Below are 26,837 nucleotides of genomic sequence, written 5' to 3' on the forward strand. Positions count from 1 at the left end.
TACGTCACAAGGGCACCTCTGGCCGAGAGTTTCCTGGGGGTGGGATGTGGAGCTCCTGGCACGTGCCGGAGGCGACCTACTGTGCGCTCGCCAGCCGTTCGTGTCCTGGGCTTTCCGGGACTTCCCGAGTTGGGGACGCGGGACCGGCCACTGTAGTGGATTCTCCTCGCTTGCAGGAACCCCCAGACCCAGGCAGCCCGCCCCCTTCTTCCGCCAACCTGGACCCCCGGTCACCGCGGGAGGAGGCGCTAGGGGCCACCAGCATAGCCGCGGCGGGCGCTCCCGGGTCTCCCGATTCCTCCGCAAGCCGGCCCTCTCGGGACTCAGGTTTTCTAGCGGTGGGACAGGAGCAAACTTGCCGGCGCCCCCCAGCGACCCTGCCCGACACCCCTCCGACCCCAGGGGCGCGGGGACGTGCGGCAGGAGAGGTCGGATGAGAGGTGGAGGCGAGGGGGCCGCAGAGGCAGAAAGAAAATCAACCACCGCGCGACTCTTACCTATCAACTCCCCGGGCACCTCGGAGCTCTCCTCGGCCATGGCCCTCTAGGTGCGGGGAATGTTGCAGGTCCAACTCTGATTTACGGCCCCCACCCTCCCCCGACTCTCTCAGTTTCCTAGAGGCAGATGCAGCTCGCAAACGGGAGAAGGTGTGAAAGGGGGGGACGCAGATAGAATTTGGCCGCGTCCCCCGCCCCACCAATAAAAAAAAAAAAAAAAAAAAGAGTTGCAAATCCGAGATGGGTTTGCGGCTGCTGCTACATGACGCCTCCTTGCAGTTCCCGGCGGCGGAACGGAGACCCGGCGGGCTTCGGAGCGGGGTGCGCGGGTGGCTGCGGGGCTGGCTCCGGCTCGCGGCTCCCGGCTCCGGCCGCTGGCAGTTCCCGCCCGCTCCCGGCGCCGCACCTACGGCCCTAGGTGAAGGCGGAAGGCGTGGGGAGAGGCGGGGAGAGCGGCGCGGGGCGGGGGGCCAGGGTGTCCTCGCGCTCCAGCCGGGCTCCAGTGGGGCGGGGGCAGCTCCGGCGCGGCTCCTCCTCCCTCCTTTGCCTCCTCCTCCTTCTCCTCCTCCAGCGTTTCCTCCTCACCTCGCGAGACCCGGCCTCCGCACACGTCCCAGGCCGGCCTCCCAAGCCCGGGGGCGCGTTCCCCGGCGCTGGCCGCAGAGCCCGGCAGCGCGAGACTGCGGCGGCGGGCACCCGGAGCTCCTCGCGGCCTCCCTCCCGAACCGCCGAAGCCCTGCGTCTGGAGAGAGGGCGAGGGAGCCTGGGAGCCATCTGCTGGCCACTGGGGAGGACGGCCGGGTGAGCCTGGCCGCCCGATTCCCCGTCCCCACCCCCCGGTGAGCCAAGGACGCCAGGGGATGGGAGGCTGCAGACCCCGCGCACGTTCCGCAGGCTGGTCTGCGCGGAAACCCGGTCTTTCTGGGACCCCTCTGCTCCCTTTCCTTTCTCAACCCTCCCTGTGACAGGCTGGCGTTTCCTCGACGTTATTAATTTTCCATTTCTAGGGAGCAGGAGCTAGACGAAACCTGTAAACACGAACCATATGGTGAGAAAACACTTTTGTGTGTGCTCAGTGGGCGCACCGCCGCCGCCGCAGTTTGCCATCTCAGACATTCGAAGCGGGAGAGCGCACGCGAAAAAAAAAAAAAAAAAAAAAAGCCTTTCACTCGTGCTGGAACCTCCTTTTAAAAAGCCAGGGCATTTTCGTGCAGCTGAGAGTAATTCACAAAAGCCAGAATGAGCCTGCTGATTGGTCTGATCGACCTGGCCGACTTTCCCTGGGCTCCACCCCCGGAGAGACAACTTCAGGGCAAGAAGCCTTGCAGCGCCTGGATTGCTGCCTTAGTGCCTGGTCAGCTGGGAGTGAATGCCTGTCGTCGGGTTCTGCTTTTAAAGGACGGAAGGAGGGGAGGGAGGAAAGGAAAGGGAATCAATCCGCGCAGTGATAGTCTAGTTTTAAACACTGCTGACAACCTTGGATCCCCAAAAATCATCTTAAGCCTCTCTGCCAGGAGTTACCAATTAAGACATCCACCCGTCTGGCCTCTTCTCACCCTTCTAACCTCTCCAGCTCCTCACTCTTACAACCTGACTCTCCAGAACTATTAATAATTGCTGTTTGCTTTTCCCTTCCTTTATAGGTTATCTGATTCTTATCTAGTGTTTCCCTGGTGGCTCAGACGGTAAAGAATCTGCCTGCAAAGCAGGAGACCTTATCTATGTTTTCAGTTCCAGCCCAATGTGTACCTTCTTTGTGAAGCTTTTCCAGGGTTTTCAGATCACTGTGACCCCTCTATTCAAAACCACTAGAATACGTTATTGACTGAAACATTATTTTCTAAGCCCAAACACACAGTGCCTTGTTTCATTACTTGTGTATTTGTCTAGCTTCACTACTTTAACTCCTGCATGGTTCCCTGAGTTTGAGTTTGTCTGCCCAACTGGACTGTAGGAGATTTAAGGGTGGGAGTTTCAGACTTTTGACTTTTGTGTGAAATAAACATTTGTTGACTGATTGGTTTTAGAGCTTTGGACCTGACTCCCTACTGTTTCTAAAATGTTGGTGAGTTAAGCTAGACCTGTCCTTTATGCAATTAATATCTTTTTATGCAATAAATGGAAATTAACATCTCAAAACCATCTTCCATTCAACCGTGTGTGTTTAGAAGGATTTTTCTGGCACTTACCAGGAAGTTTCAGAAATAGCCCTGAAGGTTCCATACCATGTGGTATCTGTGAAAATAAAGACAAAACTTTTCCCTCTTTGGCCTGGGGTGGTGGGGAGAATCAAGGATAGGGTATAAGAAATTCCTGTAATTCAGTGCTCCTTGGAGCCTTTTAAAGGAAGCTGAAGTTTCAACAAAGAATCAGGTTTTTTCACTGGAATAAGATCCCGATTGACTCCTACACCTCCTATGTTGAAGGCATGGATTCAAATGAAATGCTATCTCGTACTCAGAAATGACTGACTGTGGAAATGAAAATCATTTACTTCTTCGGGGCAAAACTCAAGTATGTTTCAGAATAGCAAGCAAAGAACTCCACGGAGCACTGTTTATAAAATCCACCAAGTAGTAAATGTCCCTAGCAAAGGACAACCAGGGAGTCTACTTAGAGAATGCATTTTTAAATCTGAAATGTGTGCTTATTTACTGAAATCTGCCCACTCATTCAACGCTGCGGACTCTTCACACTCCTGCCCTCCACCTTCCATACTTATAAGTTTACCCCTGCCACTGTGGTCTTGATCAAGAGAGTAAACTATCTGAAACTAATTGCCATTATAAACATAATTTTACCTACAGCTTTATCTGTATATGCGGCTGTGTTTCAGTGTTATAACCAGCACTGATGAACTGAAATGTATTAGAAAGAAAGCTTTTCTGAAAAACCAACTTTTCAGAGAATCTCTACTGCACCTGAACTTTTAAATTGTTAAACACAATTGCATTAAATTTAGGAACAAAATTATTTTGGAAAACTATACATACTTTTAGTTCCAAAGTATTCATTCATATATATAGTATATTTTTCAGTGTACTGTGGTGAGAAAATACACTATTAATGTCTATGATAGTCTAACATACTATCATTAGAACCATATCATATAAAGAATAAACTCATGGAGACAAAACGAAAAAATAAGAAATCAGCAAGCTAACAACAACAAAAACTCCACTATTTAGCCAGATCAATTTCTGATCTTCCTTACTGCCTTGAGAACTGGTTCTAAAACTGGAAGAGATTCGGTCATGTGGGAACCAAAGACATCACTACACCAACCAAGCAGTCATTTGCAGACTAACTTCCCACCTTAGCAACTACGATTTGTTTGGGGTCTTCTTAATGAGATATATGTTTCTCAACTGGGTTAATTAGACCTTCAGGGAAACTACACAATGAAATACTACACTTGCAAACACGTCAAGGAAAAATTAGTTTATTTTTGAGTAGAAGACAATGAGAAGTAAAATTTCTATTGGACTATATATTCTTTTAACATATTTACAAGTGATATAATACATTTGCTTAAAAAGTAATCCATGGGAGAGGGGGGTGTTTGTGAAGTGGGGTGGGGGACCGAGTAGGGCCTTGTATGGATTTTTGTTGTAGCTGGATAATAGGGTACCTGGGAATTCACTGCTCTAACTTTTATGTGTGTGTTGAAATTTTTAATTATCATCACAATCAAAGCAAATCCTTGCAGATATAACTGAGTGAGAAGGAAGACAGTTAACTCAGTCATTAATGCAGAAAATATCTGAGCGTGCTATCAACAGAGCTCATGGCACAGTGGCTTTCCATAACCCAGAACACTTGAACAGAGCACTTCAACAGACACCACAGTGCTGTGTTTCAAAGGAGCAATGTTTTCATTTTAATGATAATGAAATCAGAATACATTTTATAATTGTTACAGACAATTACAGCATGCTTCTCACACCCCACCCCAACACAAGTACAAAATCTAGTCTGGAATCACTGGTGCATCTACCAATGACAACCTCTGACAAGTGACTCTTATTTGAGCTCCCAGTGACCTCTTGGGTTAGAAAGTATAAATACTATATCTTTATGACAATGAGGACATAAGTTCAGATGTGTGGGGTAACTTGCTCCGAGTTGCATAGCTATTAATAGCCAAAGGGTGAACCTGGAGTTGAGATCTCCAGGTCAAAGTTCAGTTTACTACTGACACTTCACCAGCACCTTGGTCTGTGTTCCATGTAAAGTGTGAAGATGGCCAAAGTTGGGCCCCATCCACCCACAAGGAGCTCCACCTCCAGGAGGAAGATTAAGGTGATCTTTGATTGCCCTGCAACTAGTCCAGAGCCATGCAGTAAGTGGTGAGCTGGTTGAATCTAATTGAAAATAAAAAATAATAACAAATACAAAATACGCTAGGTAGATGCCAAATGGTGTGTTCAATAAGTGCTATAGAAGTTCACAGAGGTAGTGGGGAGAGAGCAGGAGGAGGAGGGTTGCCTTTATAATGTCACTCAGCAAATGCGAGTGGTGCTCAGCGTGCTCAGTCCAACTCTTTGTGACCCTGTGGACAGATTCTCCGCTGAGCCAGCAAGGACGCCCCCATGTGAGTGGAGCACTTAGTATTTGCCAGAGGATATAATGGTGAATGGGCTTCCCTGGTAGCTCAGGTAGTGAAGAATCTGCCTGAAATGCAGGAGACCCCAGTTCATAGCATATTCTCCTATCCTGGGATAGGCTACCCACTCCAGTATTCTTGGGCTTCCCTGGTGGCTCCGATGGTTAAAAAAAAAAAAAGTCTGCTACAATGCAAGAGGCGTGTGTTTGATCCCTGGGTTGGGGAGATCCCATGGAGGAGGGCAGGGCAACCCACTCCAGTTACTCTTGCCTGGAGAATTCCATGGACAGAGGAGCCTGGCAGGCCACAGTCCATAGGGTCACACAGAGTCAGACATGACTGAAGCAGCTAAACAGCAGCATAATGGCGAATTAAACAGATGCTTCATGGAACCTCGAGGAACTGTCAGGGCAGGGTGTGGGAGGAGAGGGAGAGAGACAGGCAGCTGCTGTCAGTGCTGAGGCGAGAAAAAACAGAATTGTGGGAATGAGAGGGTGCAAGCGGTGGGCAGAGGAAAGAAAGGGAGTGAAAATGTTCCAAGTTGTAGGAAGAGCATGTGTACAGGCCAGAAGATAAGACAAAAACATGGAGACACCGAAATAAATTCAGGGGTTTTGGTGACTAGAGATGGAGTAGGAATAGAAGATCAGAGAAAAGGATTGTACCACCTAGAACCTCATGAACCACTAAAGAAGCCTGAATTGCTCTGAGGAGCAAGGTGGGGGGGGGGGGGGGGGGGGGGGCGGTGGTTCTTGAGAGATTTTGAGTAAGGCAGTGTCACAACCAGATCTTCTTGTTTAGAACGATTACCTAGCTGGGAACAACTGAAAAGACTGGAAGGGAAGCAAGAGTGTTTGACGTACAGACAGAAGTTAGGAGGCTGTTGTGAATAAGTGAGGCAAAACAAACAAAAAAGCATAGGAGCCTGAGCCAGGGTAAGGATGGGGGATGTGCAGATCTGAGAGCTGTGAGGTGGGTAGGTAGGGCGGGATGGTGGTACAGCAGGGGAGGCTCGGGGTCTGGATGGGTGAATGGGCTGGAGGTTGTGGTCACTGACTGGAAAAGGGAGGAGGGCATACGTGGTGAATCAAGATGAGCAGTTCAAGTTTGGCCTGAAGAGGTGGAGGGACTGTGGCACAGCCAAGGGGGAATGTCCATTAGGTGGATGGATATGGACACGGAACCCTGAAGTTCAGGAGACATTCTCCTATGTAGACTCAAGACTGATCAAAATATACCATAGGAAACCATAGGATTTAGTAGGAAAATCTAGCCTCTCTGATTAGATGACCGGTGGCAGGGGGGTGGGGGGTGGGGGGTGGGGAGGTGGGCAGGGCGGGGGGCAAGGGGCAGTGTCTCTGTGTGTTTAGTTGTGTCTGATTCTTTGCAATCCCATGGACTGCAGCCCGCCAGGCTCCTCTGTCCATGGGATTCTCCAGACAAGAATACTCGAGTGGGTTGCCATTTCCTCCTCCAGGGGATCTTCCTGACCCAGGGACTGAACCCCAGTCTTCTGCATTAGCTGGCAGTTTCTTTACCGTCTGAGCCACCAGGGGGGTACATGATTATTATAGAGAATTTTCTTCTCAGGAAATGAGTGTGTAGGGAACAAGGTATAAAGCAGGTTGAGAAGTGCTTGCAAACGAGACTCTCAACCAGGGCTGAACATTCTTGCAAACGAGATGTTCTGCCCAGTGTAGGGAACTAGGTTTAAAGAAGGTTGAGAAGTGCTTGCAAACGAGACTCTCAACCAGGGCTGGACATTCTTGCAAACGAGATGTTCTGCCCAGTGTAGGGAACTAGGTTTAAGGAAGGTTGAGAAGTACTTGCAAACGAGACTCTCAACCAGGGCTGAACGTTCTTGCAAACGAGATGTTCAGCTAAGAATCCTGTTTGTTCCCATGGGAAAAGAACATTGCTTGCACACAAGAATGTTTCTCTGATTCCTCAAAAGGAACAGACCTTGGGACAAAACAGATTCTAAGTTGATAAGGCAGTTCCCCAAAACAAAGTCTTAGCTGCAGTAAATAAGTCAAGGTAAAGGTTATCTCGCCCTGCGCCTGCGCACTGTATAGTCTCTGAATCGTAGTGCTTGGCAGCTTGCCCTGTAGGTTGTTGTGCAAGGGATATAAAATAAAGCAGCTGTAAGAAGCAAGTGTTAAAAATATAAAGATTCAAACCACTCTGCAGTGTTGGTGTTTCATTCCGTCGCCGGCATCTGGCGTCCAACGTGGGGCTCGACGGAACCGAAAGGGTAAGCACCCAGGGGCAAAAGGCTAAAAGGGGGACTTTCGAGAAAAAGAGAAAAAAAAAAATCCGAAAGGGAGAGCACCCCGGAGCGAAACGCTGAAAGGGGGACTTTTGAGGAAAAAAATAAATAAATAAGAAAAAAAGAACAGAGAAAAGAAAAAGAAAAAACTATGGGGAATTCCCCGTCTTTAAAGTCACAATATATGGAGCTGGTTAAGAGGCTCCTGCATTCTATAGGGATTAAAACGTCTACTCGCCGCTTGAGTGAGCTGTTCTGTCTTATAGAGCAGCATTGCTATTGGTTTCAATATCAAACAGAAGTGCCTCTGAATTTGAAGGAATGGAAAGTGGTGCAGGAGTTAAGAAGGCAGCATCAAAAAGGCAATGTGATTCCTTTAAGGCTGTGGACTCTATGTAGCGCTATAACACAGGCTTTAAAATTAATGGCTGCTAATAGTGAGGCCGTCTCATGTTATCTTGAGGAGGGGGCTTCATCTCGGCCTCCGCCCAAACCTCCGGATGATAGTACAGATTCATCCACTGAGCCAGATAGAGATGTGAGTTCTGGGGAGGATTCAGATTCTGTAAAAGCAATGACTGCTGCCTTTTGAAAGGTTTTATTAAATAAAAAACGAACTTCCAAGGCTGTTAACCCTTCTGCACCACCTTACGCATCCCTATTTCTGGTAGCTGCTGACAAGGCTGAGATAGGGAGAGAGAGTCAATAGTTTTAAAAGTACGGGAAAAAGTATATTTTGGGAAATGCTTATTAATGACTCTCATCCTTTAATGTCACTGATTATTAAAGGTAAACAGTTTAAAGGATTAGTAGATACAGGAGCAGATGTTTCGGTTATTTCTCTCCAGCAGTGGCCTAATGACTAAAAAAAAAAGAAAAAATTCCTCTTGTTTTAACAGGCTTAGGATCAATAGCAGATATGTAGAGAAGCGCTCAACCTTTGTCATGCCAATTGTCTAATGGAAAGAAAGTATCTATTTCTTTTTACATTGTTAATATACCTATTAATATCTGAGGAAGAGATCTTTTATTTTCTTTAGGAACAACGCTCACCATCTCGTCGGAAAACTTATAGCCACTGCTCAGATTCCTCGAGCTCTCCCATTGAAATGGTTAACTGATGTCCCTAAATGGGTTGAGCAGTGGCCGCTTCCAAAAGTGAAGCTCGAGGCTTTAGAAAAATTAGTAAAAGAACAGCTTCAATCTGGCCATATTGAACCTTCTACGTCTCCTTGGAATTCTCCTGTTTTTGTCATTAAGAAAAAATCTGGTAAATGGAGAATGTTGACTGATTTAAGGAAAGGTAACAAATGTACAGAACCTATGGGAGCTTTGCAATTACGTCTCCCTTCTCCTGCTTTGATTCCACAGGATTGGTCTTTGATGGTTTTAGATTTGAAGGATTGTTTTTTTTAATATTCCTTTGCAAATAAAAGATAAAAATAAATTTGCTTTTACTATTCCAGTGTATAATCATGGGCAGCCCGTAAAACGTTATCAATGGACAGTGTTGCCTCAAGGAATGATTAATAGCCCTACACTGGGCAGAACATCTCGTTTGCAAGAATGTTCAGCCCTGGTTGAGAGTCTCGTTTGCAAGCACTTCTCAACCTTCTTTATACCTTGTTCCCTACAGAGTGACATCTAAGAAAGCAAGTACAGAATATGAGAAGGAAAGGAACTCAAGGATTACAGGCATCTGGTAAAGAAGAGCTGCAAAGGAGACTGTAGCTGTTATCTATTGCAGAGTAACAAATCCCCCAAAACTTGGCAACTTAAGACAACAAACATTTAGTGTGTTGAAGATACTGTGGGTCAGGGAAGAAAAAAAGATACTGTGGATCAGGACTCTGGAAGCAGCAATGGTGGGTGGTTCTGGCTCAGTCTTTCATGAAGTTGGTGTCAGGCTGTCAGGTGGGTCTGTAGTCAATTGAAGCCTTGACTGGGGCTTCCCAAGATGCAGGCAGGTGTCAGTTCCTTACTGGTTGTTGGCTGAAGTCTCAGTTCCTCAGGAAACACAGGGCTGCTTGAGTGTCCTCATGGAGAATAACTGACTCCCAGAGTGAATGATGGGGGCAGGAGGGCCAGAGGGAGAGATGGAAAGTGCAGCGCCTTTCATAACTTTAATCTTGGAAATGAAATACTGGCATTTTTGCTGTATTCTACTATCACATGGATCAAGGAAGCATCCCAGGTCAATGAGGAAGATGTGAATACTGAGAAGTAGGGATCATTGGAGGGACCTTGGGAAATGGCTACTACAGAGTCAGTGAAGGACCAACCAGAAGAGAAGTAGTACGAGAAAGATAAGATATTAACCTGGGATGACATGAAAAATAGTATTTCAAGAGAGAGAAATGTTTTAACATCATGTTTTGCTAAAAAGTCAAATGTGATAAGGTAGCATGTACTTGAATTTAGCAATAAGGGAAACACTGGTTTGCTTTGCTTTTGGAGAGATCAATTTTAGTAGGATAATGGGGGAATAAGATAAATTGCAATGGGTTGATGAGTGATTGGGAGATGGAAAAGGAGAAGAAAACTAATACAGATAACTCCAGAACTGGGGATACTAAACTAAGGAGAATAAAATCAGAGGAGTAGCCAAAAGGCTGTATAGGGGATTTTCTTTTAAGCACTGAGGATTTTATACTTTCATTTATATAACTCGGCTTCTTTCCAGTAAGAGTAGAAGGAAAGAAAATACATAAGAGTCTCTAAAGTCAACAGTCGATTTTAGTTAATAATATTGTGTCCATGCTGGCTTATCAATTGTAGCAAATATACCAAAGTAAGATGTTACAAGAAGGGAAACTGGAGAGTGAGGGGTTCTGTGGAAATTCTTTGTACTTTCTATTCAATTGTTCTGTAAATCCAAAACTGCTCTAAAAATAGTTTAACATATTAAAAATGAATAAAGCCACAAGAACAAAGAAGACAGGGGAAACAGGCAAAAAGTAGAAATTTTTACATTTTGGAAACAGAGAAAGCCAGTGGTAACTGACTTAAGAGACCAAAGAAACATGGATTCTAAGCCAGAGGGAACACAGCAAATAAAAAGCAAGCTAATTTCTACAGCAGAATCCAAGAAAATTTCAGGAACTAGAGATACAAATGACCTCCAAATGCAGAAGTGTAGAAATGAGACTTCCCATGGTACAGTGGATAGGAATCTGCCTGCCAATGCAGGGGACACAGGTTTGATCCCTGGTCTGGGAAGATTCCACATGCCACAGAGCACCTAAGCCTAAGCACCACAGCTACTGAGCCTGAGCTCTAGAGCCCTCGAGCTGAAGCCCTTGCACCTGGATGCTGCGCTCCTCAACAAGAGAAGCCCCTGCAATGAGGAGCCCTGCACTGCAACCAAGAGTAGCCCCCGCTTGTCTCAACTGGAGAAAGCCCACGTGCAGCAATGAAGACCCAGCGCAACCGAAAGCAAAAACAAAAAGTGCAGAATGAGAGAACGACGAAAAACAGGAGGCTTGGTAAAGACTTGAAAAGGATAAGTTAGACACCTGTGGTTTCCCTCCTCTCACACAGTCAACTACTCACTGCCTAAGATTGGAGATCTAGGAGACATTGAACCAAAAGGACCTGTGCTTGAAATAGCAGAAGATAAACATGGGAAGTCATTACAGAAAAGAGGGATTTAGAGAAAAATCTACCTCCTATATAAAACCCCACAAGTTCTTTCTCTGCTTGATTCTTAGAAGTATTTTAACAGCAGGGTTTATAATCCCAGGCATCAGATTTCTCTCCTAGATCACTGACTATCCTTAAAAGAAAAATAACTGTAGGATTCTGATATATATGGATTTCTCAGTGAAAAGACCAGGTTGCACTCGTTGCCCTAAATGGAGCCCCATCAACAGATAAGAACCACCTATTCATGTAGAGTTTCAGATCAGCTTTATTAAGCTTCACTGTTAATATAGAATCCAAGGAACACTGATATTTGAGGAAAGCCTCTATCATGAAAGCCAGAGATGCAAACAAACAAACCTTAACAAGGCTTCTCTGGTGGTCCACTGGCTAAGAGTGTGTGCTTCCACAGCAGGGACACAGGCTCCATCCCTTCTTGGGGAAGTTCCACATGCCTTGAAGTGCTGCCAAAAATGAAAACCAAAGATCTTTAACAAGGAACATAAAAGAGTCAGCGAGCAAAAGAAAACTTAAGAATCCAGAATGACGGAACTTCTGGTTGTGGTCTTGATGGAATAACAAAGAGTAGATATTTCCTTCCTTCAAAAACTAGAAAATAGTACAAAGTATACGGAACTGCTATTTTTCAGACATTGGATTGTGATCCTTGAAAGAAGGGAAAGTACTATGATCGCCCTCAGATTTCCACCTGGAAACAATTAGATGATGGGTGCAAAGAAGGGGACTCTAAACTCAGTCCATTGGATCAAAGAGATTCGGAGTTTGGAGAGACAAAGCTGTAAATCAATAAATCTGATACAATTCCAGATGGACTAACCAAGACAAAAAGATACAAATTAGCAATATGAGGAATTAAAGATGAGGCCTCTCTACAGACATTAAAAGGACAATAATGAGATACTAAGAACAGCTCTTTGCCACATGGTGGACTGTAGCCCACCAGGCTCCTCCATCCGTGAGATTTCCCCGACAAGAATACTGGAGTGGGTGGCCATTTCCTTCTCCAGGTGATCTTCCCAAACCAGGGATCAAGCTCGAGGCTTCCTCATTGCAGGTGGATTCTTTACCATCTGAACCACCAGGGAAGCCCCAGGAACAACTTAATGCCCATAAATTAGATAATTTAGTTGCAACTTGTGAAACACTTGCATACAGGTTCTCGGGAGGCAGGCAAGGTGGTCTGGTATTCCCATCACTTTCAGGATCTTCCACGGTTTGTTGTGATCCACACAGTCAAAGGCTTTAGCATAGCCAATTAAGCAGAAGTAGATGTTTTGCTGCAATTCCCTTGCTTTCTCTATGATCTAGTGAATGTCGGCAATTTCAAGTCTGGTTCCTCTGCCTTTTGTAAACTCTGCTTGTACATCTGGAAGTTCTCGCTTCACATGCTGCTGAAATCTAGCTTGAAGGATTTTGAGCATAAACTTACTAGCCTGTGAAATGAGCACAATTGTATGGTTTGGACTTGATAATAGGCATCTGTTAGAACAAAAAAAAAAAAAAAACTGTATACCTAATGATATGTTTTATGGTAAAAGACTAAAGGGTTTCCCCCTAAAATCAGGAACAAGACAAAGGTATCTACTCTTCATATTTGTATTTAATATTTTTCTAGAGGTCTTAGTTATTCCAATAAGGCAATCAAAATAAAGTCATGATGATCAGAAAGGAATAAAAAGCTTTGCAGACAACATGATTGTATTCATAGAAAATCCTAAGGAAATTACAAAAAAAGCTACTAGAAATAAATGAATTTAGCAAGATTGCAGGACACAAGGTCAATATATAATCAACTGTATTACCCTATGACAGCAATGAAAAATTAAGAATTGAAATTTTAAAATTATCATTTATGATAGCATAAAAACATCAGATGCCTAAATATAAATTTAATAAAATGCATACAAGACATGTACAATGAAAACTACAAAACATTCCTGAAAGTAAAGAAGATCTAAATAATTAGAGAATACATCAATAACCATGGATTAGAAGATATTATGTGATTAAGGTGTTACTTCTCCTGAAATTGAAACGGAGATGGTAATACAACCTCAACAATAATTATACCAGTATTTTCTGTATAAAGAACAAGATGATTCTAAAATTCCTATGGAAATTCAATGAAACTAAGATGACCAAAGCAATTTTGAAGAACAAAGTTGTGGAACTTACACTACCTAAATTCAAGATTTAATTGAAAGCTATTATAATTAAGATGTATGATACTGGCATAGGAATCGAGTTGCAGATCAGTGGAACAGAGTAGAAAGTACAGAAATAATCACACAAATTCTTGATCTATTGACTTTAAAAAAAAATAAATTGCAAAGGTAATTCAATGGCAAAAGAGCAGTTTCTGTGATGAATGGTTCTGAAATAACCTGGAGTAGGAAATGGCAACCACTCCAGTATTTATGCCTGGAAAATTCCATGGACAGAAGAGCCTGGCAGGTTGCAATCCATGAGGTCACAAAGAGTCAGACTCAAGTGAACACACACACACACAACACAACTCTGAAATAACTGGGGATCCATGTGGAAAACAATGATGATTGACCTTTGCTTCATGCCATAACAAAAATTAATTTCTAAATGGATCAAAAATTAAATATAAAAGTTAAAACTATACAAACTCCTGGAGCACAAGACAGAAAAAAATCTTCATGGCTTCCAAACAGGCAAAAAATTCTTCTATACTACACATAAAGCACAAGCATTAAAAAATTGATAAACAGAACTATATCAAAATTAAAAACTACTGCCCTTTGAATGACTGTTAAAAAACGAGAAGGAAGAGCATTCTTTTCATATGTATATATCTGGCAAAAGATGATATATGAAATATACAAACAATACTTATACAACTCAATAAAATGGGCAAAACATTTGAACAGATATATTCCCAAAGACATACACAGATGGCCAATGAGAATATGAAATAGAGCTAAACACGTTAGTCATCAAAGAAATGCTAACTCAAACCTACTGAGATATCACTGCACCCACTCAGTTCAGTTCAGTTCAGTTCAGTCGCTCAGTCGTGTCCGACTCTTTGCGACCCCATGAATCGCAGCACGCCAGGCCTCCCTGTCCATCACCATCTTCCGGAGTTCACTAGAATGGATAAAATAAAAAAGGTTGACAGTGTTGGTGAAGATACAGAGTAACTAAATTCTCATACATTGTTAGTGAAAAATTGAAAGTGTTAGTGGCTCAGTTGTGTCTGACTCTTTGTGATTCCATGGATGGTAACCCACCAGACTTCTCTGTCCACGGAATTCTCCAGGCAATAATACTGGAGTGGGTAGCCATTCCCTTCTCCAGGAGATCTTCCTGACCCAGAGATTGAACTGGGGTCTCTCGTATCGCAGGTGATTTCTTTACCATCTGAGATAACAGGGAAGCTCTTAAACTATCTATTAATTACATCATCAGAGATATTTTTAAAAATCACTGCATCTATGAAAATTAAAGAGTCCATGGAGATTCTATTTTGGAAATCAGAGAAGATAAAAGAGCTCTCAGAATTTTAAAATATACTATAGGAATTTTCATTTCTGGAGAAATGAAAGCTGGAGGTTCTTGGGAAGATTTGCTTCCAAGCACAGTCAGGATGTTGGCAGAAATTAGTTTCTGGCAGCTGTAGGACCCATGTCTTCATTTCTAGAGAAGTTGCATCAGCCAGGGCCCATTCTCATATCCTAGAAGCTGTTCACATTCCTTGGCAGGTGCCCCCTACTACATCTCCATTTCAATGCTAGCCAAGATAAAATCACTGGCATTGAATCCCTCTCATGTTGCAAATCTCCTTTGTCCCCAGACGCCTGTTCCTTTTAAGAGCTCACCTGATTAGATCTAGCCCACCAAACACAGTGTCCTTTTCTTCAGTCAACTGTGCTGTATAACATAGCCCAATAATGGCAGTGATGTCCCATCATATCTCAGGTCCCTTCCACAATCCAGGGCAGAGAATGTACAAGGGGAGGGGTCATTTGGGGTAATTTTAGAATTCTGCTACCACAATAAAGCTGGAATTAAACTTGGAGAAAAATAATTGGGAGGAATTTTAACAAATTATGTTGCAGATGCAGACTGATGGGCTCCACTTGTTTTTGTTTTGTGTTACCTTGCCTTGTTTACTGAACTTAGGGGTGTAGGGGGGGGCATATTTTTAGCATATTATTGTTGTTGTTCAGTTGCTCAGTCCTATCCGATTCTTCGGGATCACATGGACTGCAGCACGCCAGGCTTCCCTGTCCTTCACTATCTCCTGGAGTTTGCTCAAATCATGTCTACTGAGTCGATGATGCCATCCAGCCATCTTAACCCTCTGTAACCTCCTTCTCCTCCTGCCCTCAATCTTTCTCAGCATCAGGGTCTTTCCAATGAGAGGGCTCTTCACATCAGGTGGCCAAACTATTGGGACTTCAGCACCTGTCCTTCCAAAGAATATTTCAGGGTTGATTTCCTTTAGGATTTACTGGTTTGATCTCCTTGCAGTTCAAGGGACCCTCAAGAGTCTTCTCCAACACCACAGTTCAAAAGCATCAATTCTTTGGTGCTCAGCCTTCTTTATGGTCCAGCTCTCACACTGGTACATGACTACTGGAAAAACTATAGCTTTAACTATACAGACTTTTGTCAGCAAAGTGACGTCTCTGCTTTTTAATACACTGTCTAGGTTTGTTATGACTTTTCTTTCAAGGAGCAAGTGTCTTTGAATTTCATGGTTGCACTCACCATCCACAGTGGTTTTGGAGCCCAAGAAAATCAAGTCTGTCACTGTTTCCATTTTTTCAATCTATTTGCCATGCAGTGATGGGACAGGATGCCATGAAATTCATTTTTTAAATGCTGAGTTTTAAGTCAGCTTCTTCACCTTCCTCTTTCACTTTCATCAAGAGGCTCTTTAGTTCCTCTTTGCTTTCTGACATTAAGGTGGTGCCATCTGCATATCTGATTGATATCTTTCCTGGCATACTGGTCCATCACAAAGTCAAGTAAGGATACCAAACTGTTTTTATCAGTGAATTTCAGTATTTTTCATATTCTTTTTCTTTTCAATAAATATCTATGTACTCAGGCTTGGCCTTTATTTTGCTTATATCTTCTGGAGATAACTTGATATCAAGAAGTGTTTCAAGAAGGGGTCTTTGAACTGGAAGTAAGAAATAAGTTAAAAGAAAAGATCGTTTGTGACTTTTTCTTCCAAATTATTTTAATTTTAAAAAATGGACTTCCCTGGTAGTCCAATGGTTAAGACTCTGTACTCTGGACACATTTTCAATGGTCGGGAAATATTTAAAATGCTGTGTGGTACAGCAAAAAAGAAATATATATATATATATAGCCACCAAGATGTCCTTCAGTACGTGAATGGATAAATAAACCACCACATCTGGATGATGGAATTCAGCACTAAAAAGAAAAGAGTTAACAAGCCATAAAAAACATGGAGCAATCTTAAATGCGTATTAGCAAATGAAAGATGCCAATCAGAAAAGGCTACATATTTTATATTTTCAACCATATGACATTCTGGAAAAGGCAACCCTGCAGAGACAGTAAAACTCAACGGTGGCCAGGGGTTTGAGAGGAGGGAGGTTGGGAAGATGCCCTGGAGAAGGAAATGGCAACCCACTCCAGTATCCTTGCCTGGAAAACCTCATGGACAGAGGAGCCTGGTGGGCTATAGTCCATGGGTTGCAAAGAGTTAGACTTAGCAACTCAACAATAACAAGGCATGCATAAGAGTTCAAAGGATTTTTCAGCCATTTGATACTATAATGGTAGATACATTTAATCATGTCTTTGTCCAAATCCTTAGAACACCAAAAGTGAACTCTAAGGTAAACCCTGTTACCTTGGGTGACAATGATGTGTCTGTGGTGGTTCATAAATTGTAACAAATTACCACTCCAGCACTGGACATTGATAATGGGAAGGGTTGTGCATATGTGGGGGCAGGGAATATGTGGGAAATCTCCATGCCTTTCACGCAATTGTGCTGTGACTCTAACACTGTTATTAAAAAATAATAATAAAGTCTGCTTTCAAAAAAGGATAATACCAGTACTAATAACTGCCCCTTAATGATGCTAAGTCCTTGACATATTTCATCAGCATTGTTTATATTCTATTTTCCCGTTGTTCAGCTTCATCATGTGAATTTTCATAAAAATGAGACTATTGTTGCTCAGTGGCTCATCAGTTCAGGCTGTGATTTCCCTCCCCAAATAATCTTGCTGTGAGAAAAAGTATGGGACATTTTGGGTTGCAAGGAGAAATACAGTTTGCCTCTTTAATTGAACTCTTGAGATTGTAAGGAAATCATCTCTGTCCTTAGCATCTTAATCATTTCTATATGGATGAATTCATTCAATAAACACCTCTCTTTGCATATCTGGATTATCTCTAGAAATAGCTGTTCCTGTTTGGGGGAACATTTGCTGTTTAAGCAGTTCTCAAAAGCATATAAAAGGATCGCCTCCTACACACTCTTCAAACCCGACTTCATTCCCCAGTTTTTCTCACCCACATCTTTTCTAGAAGTGCAGTAAGCTGACTCTGAGGCTTTTAAATTCTGAATTCCGGCTCCTTTTAACTGAGTCATTCCAGAGGTCCAGAGGTCTTGAAACAATTGTCTCCTTTGTCCAGGAAACAATAAGCTTAAGTCAAACCTTTCACTTTCTAATAGCCCTGGGGTTCCCTTGGCTATCTAGGTAGGAGCTCCATTAGCAAGCCAACTACCTCCTGCCTCCTCAGATAAATAGGCAATCTACAAGTAATTCACAGCTCCTTTGAGTTCTGGAGGGGGAAATGGCAACCCATTCCAGTATTCTTGCCTGGAAAATCCCTTAGCCAGAGGAACCTGGTGGGCTACAGTTGTATGGCCGCCAAGTGTCCGACACGACTAAGCACACAAGCAGCCTTAAGCAGCCCTGAGTTCTTACAACTAGGGAGTTATCAGACAAACAAGGTACTCTAAAAGTTCTCTATGAGAAAAGCAGCAATTAAAAAATCTGCCCGGACTTCCCTGGTGGTCTAGTGGAGAAGAATCTGCCTGCCAGTGCAGGGGACACGGATTTGATCCCTGGCCTGGGATTTCACATGGCTCGGGCCAGCTGGGACCCTGTGCGACAACTACTGAGCCTGTGAGCCGCAGCTACTCACGTCCGAGCGCCCAGAGCCTATCCTCTGTAACAAGAGAAGCCACTGCTGTGAGAAGCCTGTGCAGGGCAAGTAGAGAAAGTCCTCACGCGCCAAAAAAAAACCCAGCACAGCTTTTCTCACAGATAACCTTTAGTTAACTGCCCACTTTCTGGCTTTCTTTCAAATGATTACTTTAAGTGTATTGCACACCCCACCCCACCCCTGCTTACATCTTTAGTTATTTTTATCTCCTATTTCTCCATTGTTAAAATTTGTTGTTAATATTATTATTGCTCTATGGAGAAACACCTCTTTTAACCGTCTGATTTTATAAATCAACATTTTGTCAAGTAGTGCAAAAACAGTATAGACCATACTGAATAAATACTTTTATGAGTCCTTCTGTTGAAGGAAGTTAAAACTCAACATTCAGAAAAAATAAGATCATGGAATCCAATCCCATCATGTCAAATAGATGGGGAAACAATGGAAACAGTGAGAGATTTTATTTTCTTGGGCTCCAAAATCACTGCAGATGGTGACTGCAGCCATGAAATTAAAAGACGCTTGTTCCTTGGAGGAAAAGCAACCAACCTAGACAGTGTATTAAAAAGCAGAGACATTACTTTGCCAACAAAGGTCCATCTAGTCAAGGCTATGGTTTTGCCAGTAGTCATGTACAGATGTGAGAGATGGACTATAAAGAAAGCCGAGTGCCGAAGAGTTGATGCTTTTGAACTGTGGTGTTGGAGAAGACTCGAGAGTTCCTTGGACTGCAAGGAGATCCAATCAGTCCGTCCTAAAGGAAATCAGTCCTGAATATTCATTGGAAGGACTGATGCTGAAGCTGAAACTCCAATACTTTGGCCACCTGATACGAAGAGCTGACTCATTTGAAAAGACCCTGATGTTGGTGTTATGCCCAAGTCGCGAAATCTCCCAATGACCACCAGGGAGCCGATATCCGATGCAAAAGCAAGAGAGTTTTTATTACCAAGCTCGAGCTGGGGCTCCCACTGATACCAACGCAGCAGCTATAGGGAGGAGCCCTGAGCTCTGGGTTACATTGCTTATATAGGGTATTATCGAGTGAAAAATTCGAAAAACGGGAGTCTCCAGGTCTGATTGGTTACCTTCTGGTGAAGGGTTAGGTGTTGGGTTCTGATTCGTCCTCCTTTCCCAGGCTTGATTCGAATTTCCCAGGCTGGCCAAGGGTTCTGATTGGTTCACAGGTGGTGGGGTGAGGTCAGGGGATTTCCAAAGGCTCTTTTCCCGGAACCTTACAAAATGGAGTAGCTTAGGTTCTTCACTCCCCCCTTCTCTAGGATCCAGGACAGACCCAATCATGGGTCTGGGGTCAGCTCTATATTGTCTCCCACTAAGGGGACCGTTGGCAAGGCCGTATATTGGGATCTTCGCACCATGAGCTGCACCGCGTTGATTCGGCTTTTAATGAAGGCCACTAGTTAGTTTAGTAAGCATGGCCTGAGGGTGAGTAGCAGTAACAAGATAATCAGGGGCCCCACCAAGGAGGATATGAGAGTTGCGAACCAGGGGGATGAATTGAACCAGGATTCAAACCAGGTTTGAGATATTTTAGTTTCTCTTTTTCCTCTGACTCAGCCCTTCTCTTATCTTGGCCAGGGACTCCCTGACTTCCCGGAGTGATTTACATAAAAACAACATTCTTCCCCTAACGCAGCACATAGGTCCCTCTGAGAGACTTCATACTCAAGATACTTCTTGGGAATTGGGGCGGAGGTCTCTTTCTTCTGTAACTTATTCCTGCTGTGCATGGGCGTAGGCCTGCCTAATAGAACAGAAGTCTCTCTCTCTACCTGATCTAAGTTGGGGTGTTCCACATCTGAAACCAACTTCCACCCTCGTAGTAATAGCAATTTAGTTGGCCCCTCTCAGAGATGAAATAGACAAGGGCCAAACAGGAGACCTAACAGTATGGTCATCTCTGGTCCTGGAAACAGAAGGCAACATTTGGTGTGAAGGTTGCAGGGTTTGTGACTGCTTCTGATTGGTTGGTGGTGAGGCAACAGAGCTGTGCTCCAGGAATCTTGTGTTCAGTCTGAAGTTACCATCTTCCACCTGGGTGGGGGCCCAAAGACATTGTTATGCATATTTCTTTGAGTAGGAACCAGGACTCTGCCTGGAGGTTGTACCAACCTTTGATTGTTTCTGTTTTTGCATCCCCTCCCTTCCCTGATTAGCAATTGTTTGAAACCAAGCTTTGGAATTCAGGGAAGGTCAAGGAGGCTGAACAAAGTATATATCCTACAGATAAGAAATGGAGAACACAGAACAGATCTGTACTCCAGATCCCCACAGAGTCCCGCTCAGTTTTAATTTTAGGGAACTAGGCAACTATGATTGTGATAACTGTCTGTCAAAATGGGCCATAGGACTGCCCCAGCTTGGAGTATAGACACTGAATTGGAAGCATTTCTGAGTTCCAAGTTCTAGACCTGAGTCTTATATGATTAAAATCCTAATCTCTTGGTCTGCCATTTTGGTGTAACAGACCCAGTTAGAAGTAGTTGGAGGAGTGATAACTGGAATTTAATAGACAAAATCAATCTCATTTCTTTTTAGAAGAATAGGCCTGAAACCCAGTCTGGACCTGGCACTTCAGGGAGACTTGTAGCCATGTAGCCAGTTGCCTAGTTTTATAAAAAGTAAGGTTACTAGCTTGCAGCAGACATTGTTTTGAAAATGGTGGCATCCAAGCCTGACACGACTCAGAAAACTCAAGTGTTTAGCAATACAAGGTCTAATCTGAAAGTACACCCATAGCATCACCTAGTTATTTCTCAGGATATCTGAACCATAGCTACTCTATTTTGACTTTTAATTGTAACTTTTCTTTAATAGCCAAAGCAGATTTCACCATTAATGACGTCAGTGTTTCTCTGGGTACGAGAAGATGCAAGAATTGGGACTCATAAAATCTTTTCCTGAAAAGATCTAACTATCTGAAGGCCTGTTCTGCCAGTTTTTCCCAGAGCACAGAGTGCCTCATTCCTGATTTTCACCCTAAACTCCTTTCAGGGGCGTTGAAAGTCAGCAGTTGCAGCGGCCATGATTTAATCTTTGTAGATACAGATGGCGAGTGTCAGTCTTCAGTTGGCAGAGCCCCTTTTTGCTCATAAATTTGACCATGATTATGAGGGGGGCACTTTATGACCATTTTATCCCATGGTGCGGAGAATGTCCATTCTCAGGTTTGGCAAAGATTCTGTTGACAGGCCACTCAACGTGCTGTTACTGGACTAGGCCATAAAACAGTAACCAAAATTCTCTGGACCACCTGTCTTACTAGCTTTTTGGTCCAGGAAAACTGAACCAAAGCAACCTCTTGTTGCTTCTTGCCATATCTAGAGTTACACTGTTACCATCATCGATCTCATATGGGCCTATACATTATTCTATTAGAGGCCTCACACACATATTTGACAGTGTAAGAAACAGCAATTTTGTAAAACAGGTGAAATACAAATAACATAGCCAGCAGTATTAGTAAAGCCACAAGTAAGACTTATGTTAAGAACTTCCATTAGATGTAGCCCAGTATATCTCAGGTCATCTGACTTAGTCTTCCCTGTAGAATCTTTATCTTCCAGGGTAATTATATATTGGCACCATCCAAAAGGCACATAGCCCAGTTTGCCAGTGTCACTAGACTGATTATCTTCAGTATGATTTAATTTTTTAAGTAAATTTTTTCAGGGCCAACCAGTTAGAGTCAGGTAGTAGAGAAATTTACCAAGGTAACCCAGAACTAGACACAGGTTATTAGCCACAAACCCAACAATTGGATTGATTTTTAAAACTAGCATAGGATCAGGCCTATGATAGAAAAGCATTTGACTTATATGCAAAGGTCTAAGAAGTCAAGAAAACATAAATGATCATACGAATCAGGTCCAGCATCTTGGGGAAGCTGTCTACCTCTGATGTCGTCATCTTCTCATCCTGGTGTAGTGTAGTTTCTCCTGATAAAAAAAGTCCTTCCATCCACGTTGGAGACAGTCCCTTAAATTATGTCTTTTTCCAGTCCTGGTTGCAGGTCGTGAGGCATCTGATCTTCATCCAAAGATAGATTACTGAGATAAGCTTCAGAAACAAACTTAGGGTGTTCTTCAAGAATTCAATTAAATTTTACATTAACATCACATAACAGCAAAGAACTATCTAAGAGATGAGTCTTACTAGATGCAGACCTCCATTAACAAACTGGTATTTAACATTTTGGAATATCTTTTTCTCCTTAAAGTTACCCTTATTTTTATTAAATATAACCAAATTAAGGCTAGTTTGTTTGCAAAATAGGTCTGTTCTCACTGATTTGGGTCTGATGATTTTTATAACCATAATTGATCATAGGCTTTTTATTTTGCTGAAACATTTATAGAGTCTCAGACTGAACTTTTAAAATAAAACAAGGGCTGGGAAACTCACACCAAAGGTTTATCACAGATTTTGCCTAACAAATCTAGGTGAATTCTTCCCTTTTTAAGGTCTCAAAAATTTCTTGAGATTTTTGTATCCATGAGATAACCTTCCTAACTCATTTGATAAACTTACTGGAAACCTAAGAACTTCCAATTTTTGGAGGAGTCAGATAGAAAATATAATTGTTTTGTTTATAACGTTTAATTTTACCAAAGTATTGTCATAATTAGTTTGAGAGGAAGATTTCCCCTACTCCCTGAAAACATAAGATTCAACCCCATAATTTTTCAGATAGAAACCATAAAAGTTATAAGCATATTCACTGGTTCATTCAGTCCTTTTGCTAACTTTTGTGAAGTCATCAGGTTTTCCATTAAAATACCAGGACATATCAGAATGTTAAAAACTCCATAAAATTTTTAGGATATCTGTATTAGTAATTTTACCATACATTACAACCTGAGCAGATTTATTACTCATCTGATAATCTTTTCCATGTAATTTAACCAACCAAATAAGCACAGTTTAATATCTCTCTTTGGGATGTTCCAGGGGCCCTCTGAAACATCCCAAAGTTAGCTAGAGATCAAAAGAACTTCAAAAGAGTTCTATTTAGGAAGTTTTATCAGAGATCAATTAAAAGGGTTTAGAACATTTGGTCAGATTTTAAGTTACACCAATCTGGAGAGACTATTTTAGACGGATATTTTTAAAGAATAATTATTCTTAATAGAGTTTATATAAAAGCTCATCTCATTTACATTTTTTAGAAGTTTTTTTTTTACTTGAGGTAATTTTCTTGTTGACAAACTTGTAACAGATATAATATTTAACTCATATTAAACCTAGGTACAATGAAAATATTTTACTTAACGTTAAGTACTCTAGGACATGTCTATATTAAATAGGTCAACAAACAAACATTAATATCAGGTATTTAACACTGAATATTTCCCAGCTCACATAAACCTGGAATTTATTGTTTAATTTAGAATTACTTGATTTGTAAACGCTTACCTTTTTTTAAATAGAGCTCATATACAAAAATATTACCAAGACATATTTAGACAGACAGTGTAAAATCTAGCTTCAAGTCTTTTTTTTTTTTTTTTTTCCCTCAGTGTCAGGAATTAGAGATGGTCTAGATAAGTGTTCCTGAGAGCCCTGGTCTCAAGGCACAGGGAAAGAAAATCAAGTTTTAACAAAATGGCGGCAGGTCTAAACCACATGGTTGCCAGACAAAGCAAAATTTCCTTTTCCAGGGGATCTTCTCGACCTAGGGATCGAACCCAGGTCTCCCATATTGCAGGCAGACGCTTTAACCTAGGCTCCACCAGAGAAGCCCTTAAATACAAAAATACAGTCTCTCAGAAAACCTCCTATAGAGACACAGAACTTCAGATCCAAGTACTAACATCAAAGATTTCAAGGAAGGAAAGGAAGCCAGGTTGAAATAGCAGGGAGAGGAGGCGGGAGAGGGGGGGCAAAAGGGGTGGCCTTACAGACGTCTCCTGCCACCTACAGATACCCAGGCATTACCGGACTTTTCCCTGGGCCTCTAGAGAAGGGAGGACTGGAACTCGGCCCTACCAGAAATCAGAACCAGAATTCGAGTTCTCTGCCAAGAGGAGGTGATCAGTCTCCAATCCTCAGCTCAGGCTGAGGGCCGTTCGACCAGATTCCTGCATCCAGAACCGCGGGACTAGAAAAACAGGGAAGGATAGGAAGGGTTAAGGAGAGGAGATAGAAAAGGGGAGAGAGATCAATAAAGTCTCTTATTCCTTACCGGTCGGGGCACTCTGGCCAGTTGTCCAAGTCAGGAGGAGACCAGGGACAAAAGGGTCCCAGTTGAGGCCGCTGGGTCTGGTCCATTGGCAGGCAAGCTGGCCCCTGAGTACCCCGAGTGGTCAGGATGTCAGTCTCGGTGAAGAAGAGTCCCTGCCAGAGTCGCCATCTGTTGCAGGAAGAGGGACCCCCTTCCAGGGCCCGAAACTGGGTTCTTGCCTAACACTCGGAAATGAATTGTCCGAGGAGACACATGTGCTGACAAAGGGAACTTGGTCAGGGTGTCTGATCCGTGGTCAGAAGATGATATCTCGGACTTGGTGTACAGTTCCTAAGTCAGAGGTGCCTTCTGAGGGCCAGCCTACATGGAAGGTCAGCCATTCTGCGCTGCAAAAAGTGATTAATTTATTCCTTTTAATTTCTACACTGAGGTCATGAGCGCGCATCTTGACCTCCTTAAAATTATCAGTAACCAAGAATAGAGGTGTGGGGCTAGAATGGCGTTGCCCCATCGTCCCTGGATCAGTCAGATGTTGGTAAATTAACACAGACAATATGAACAGCCACACACACAGTCAGAGAGACAGGAGAAATACACCTCCAGGAGTCCGGAGGTAAAACCGAACGACGACGGCGGGAGTGACCCGATATCATCTACAAAGAACAGGGGCACTCCGACCCCGACGCCGGGGTCAGGGACGTCTCCCAACAACCCCCACCGGTGACTCTCCGGCGCATCCGCCTGAGTCGTATACCGGTCTGAGAAACCAGGCCCTACCAGGAGTGAAAAGAAAGAAAAAAGCTTACCGGCTGCAGATGACTCTCCAGATCGGTCTTCCCGTGGAGCCTGTGGGAGATTCTGGACAAGCCCCCAAATGTTATGCCCAAGTCGCGAAATCTCCCAATGACCACCAGGGAGCCGATATCCGATGCAAAAGCAAGAGAATTTTTATTACCAATCTCCGAGCTGGGGTTCCCACCAATACCGAAGCAGCAGCTATAGGGAGGAGCCCTGAGCTCTGGGTTACATTGCTTATATAGGGTATTATCGCGAGAAAAATTCGAAAAACGGGAGTCTCCGGGTCTGATTGGTCACCTTTTGGTGAAGGGTTAGGTGTTGAGTTCTGATTGGTTCTCCTTTCCCAGGCTTGATTGGAATTTCCCAGGCTGGCCAAGGGTTCTGATTGGTTCGCAGGTGGTGGGGTGAGGTCAGGAGATTTCCAAAGGCTCTTTTCCTGGAACCTTACAAACTGGAGTAGCTTTGATTCTTCATTGGGAAAGATTGAAGGTAGGAGGAGAAGGGGATGACAGAGGAGGAGATAGTTGGATGGCATCACCGACTCAACGGACATGAATGTAAGTAAGCTCCAGGAGTTGGTGATGGACAGGGAAGCCTGGTGTGCTGCAGTCCATGGGGTCGCAAAGAGTCAGACACAACTGAGCGGCTAAACTGTTGCAGGAAGTGGGGGACACTTCTCAGGGCCTGAAAGTGGGCTCTTGTCTGACACTCAGAAATAATTTGTCCTAGGAGACACACGTGCTGACAAAGCAAGAGGCTTTACTGGGAATGGGCGCCCAGGTGGAGAGCAGGAGGGTAAGGGAACTCAGGAGGACTGCTCTGGCAAGAGGCTTACAGTCTGGATTTTACGGTGATGTGATTATTCATAGTTTCTGGGTTGTCTCTGATTAATCATTCTGACTCAGGGTCCTTCCTGGTGGCACATGCATTGTTCAGCCAAGATGATTTCCTGAGAGAAGGATTCTAGGAGGTGATAGGACACGTGGCATTTCCTTTTGTCCTTTCCTGAATTCTTCCGGTTGGTGGTGGCTTGTTAGTTCAGTGTTCCTTACCAGGGCCTCCTGTTGTAAAATAACTCACGAATAGGGTTACTGTGATGCCTGGCCAGGGTGGGCAGTTTCAGTCAGTATTTTCCCCCTCACACTTCCTTCATGCTGAGCAATTCAAATCTTCTCATCCAATCCTCAAAACATTTTTTACTCACTCTCTTATTCATATAGGGAAACTTCACCCCAGAGAGGTTAAATGACTGTCCCAAGATCACACATCAACACTATAGAGAAGTTCTGATTTACAGGCTGGGTTAAGAAGGTGGTTATTTCCATTTATTCCTAAAGCCGATATACTGCTTAAACCGCTGACTACTACTGACATCTGCTGGTGACGAGCTGAATTGCTCTTTTTCCGATTGCGCTATGGGCACAAGTGATTCTTTTTATTTTCTAATTAATTTTTATTGGAGTACAGTTGCTTTACAATGTTGTGTTAGTTTCTACTGCACAGCAAAGTGAATCAGCTGTACATATGCATATATCCCTCTTTCTTGAATTTCCTTCCCATTTAGGTCACCATAGAGCACCGGGTATTTTCCTGTGCTAT

General features: G+C 43.3%; 2 protein-coding genes across 10 annotated transcripts in view; one reads left to right on the forward strand and one right to left on the reverse strand.

Moving 5' to 3' along the window:
* Window positions 1–1,597, reverse strand: part of CARMIL1 (capping protein regulator and myosin 1 linker 1) — a 306,068-nt gene extending 304,471 nt beyond the window's left edge. For 3 of the 6 annotated variants that reach the window (XM_004019095.6, XM_027958413.3, XM_012101177.5), the window contains exon 1: window positions 498–1,597. In XM_004019095.6, coding sequence (XP_004019144.2) covers window positions 498–537 — 40 coding nt within the window. In that variant the 5' untranslated portion in view covers window positions 538–1,597. The remainder of the gene's footprint in view (window positions 1–497) is intronic. The other 3 variants (XM_060403422.1, XM_060403421.1, XM_060403423.1) reach the window with 2 other exon arrangements.
* Window positions 1–26,837, forward strand: part of LOC101106806 (cytidine monophosphate-N-acetylneuraminic acid hydroxylase) — a 304,828-nt gene that overhangs the window by 113,765 nt on the left and 164,226 nt on the right. For 3 of the 4 annotated variants that reach the window (XM_060403432.1, XM_060403434.1, XM_060403430.1), the window contains exons 1-2: window positions 1,104–1,336; window positions 1,505–25,795. The exons of the other annotated variant lie outside the window; for it this stretch is intronic. In XM_060403432.1, the coding sequence (XP_060259415.1) occupies window positions 25,790–25,795 (6 nt within the window). In that variant the 5' untranslated portion in view covers window positions 1,104–1,336; window positions 1,505–25,789. Of the gene's footprint in view, window positions 1–1,103; window positions 1,337–1,504; window positions 25,796–26,837 lie in introns of those variants that run through there. 4 annotated transcript variants of the gene reach the window in all.

The sequence above is a fragment of the Ovis aries genome, chromosome 20 (assembly GCF_016772045.2).
Source record: "Ovis aries strain OAR_USU_Benz2616 breed Rambouillet chromosome 20, ARS-UI_Ramb_v3.0, whole genome shotgun sequence".
Lineage (NCBI taxonomy): Eukaryota > Metazoa > Chordata > Mammalia > Artiodactyla > Bovidae > Ovis > Ovis aries.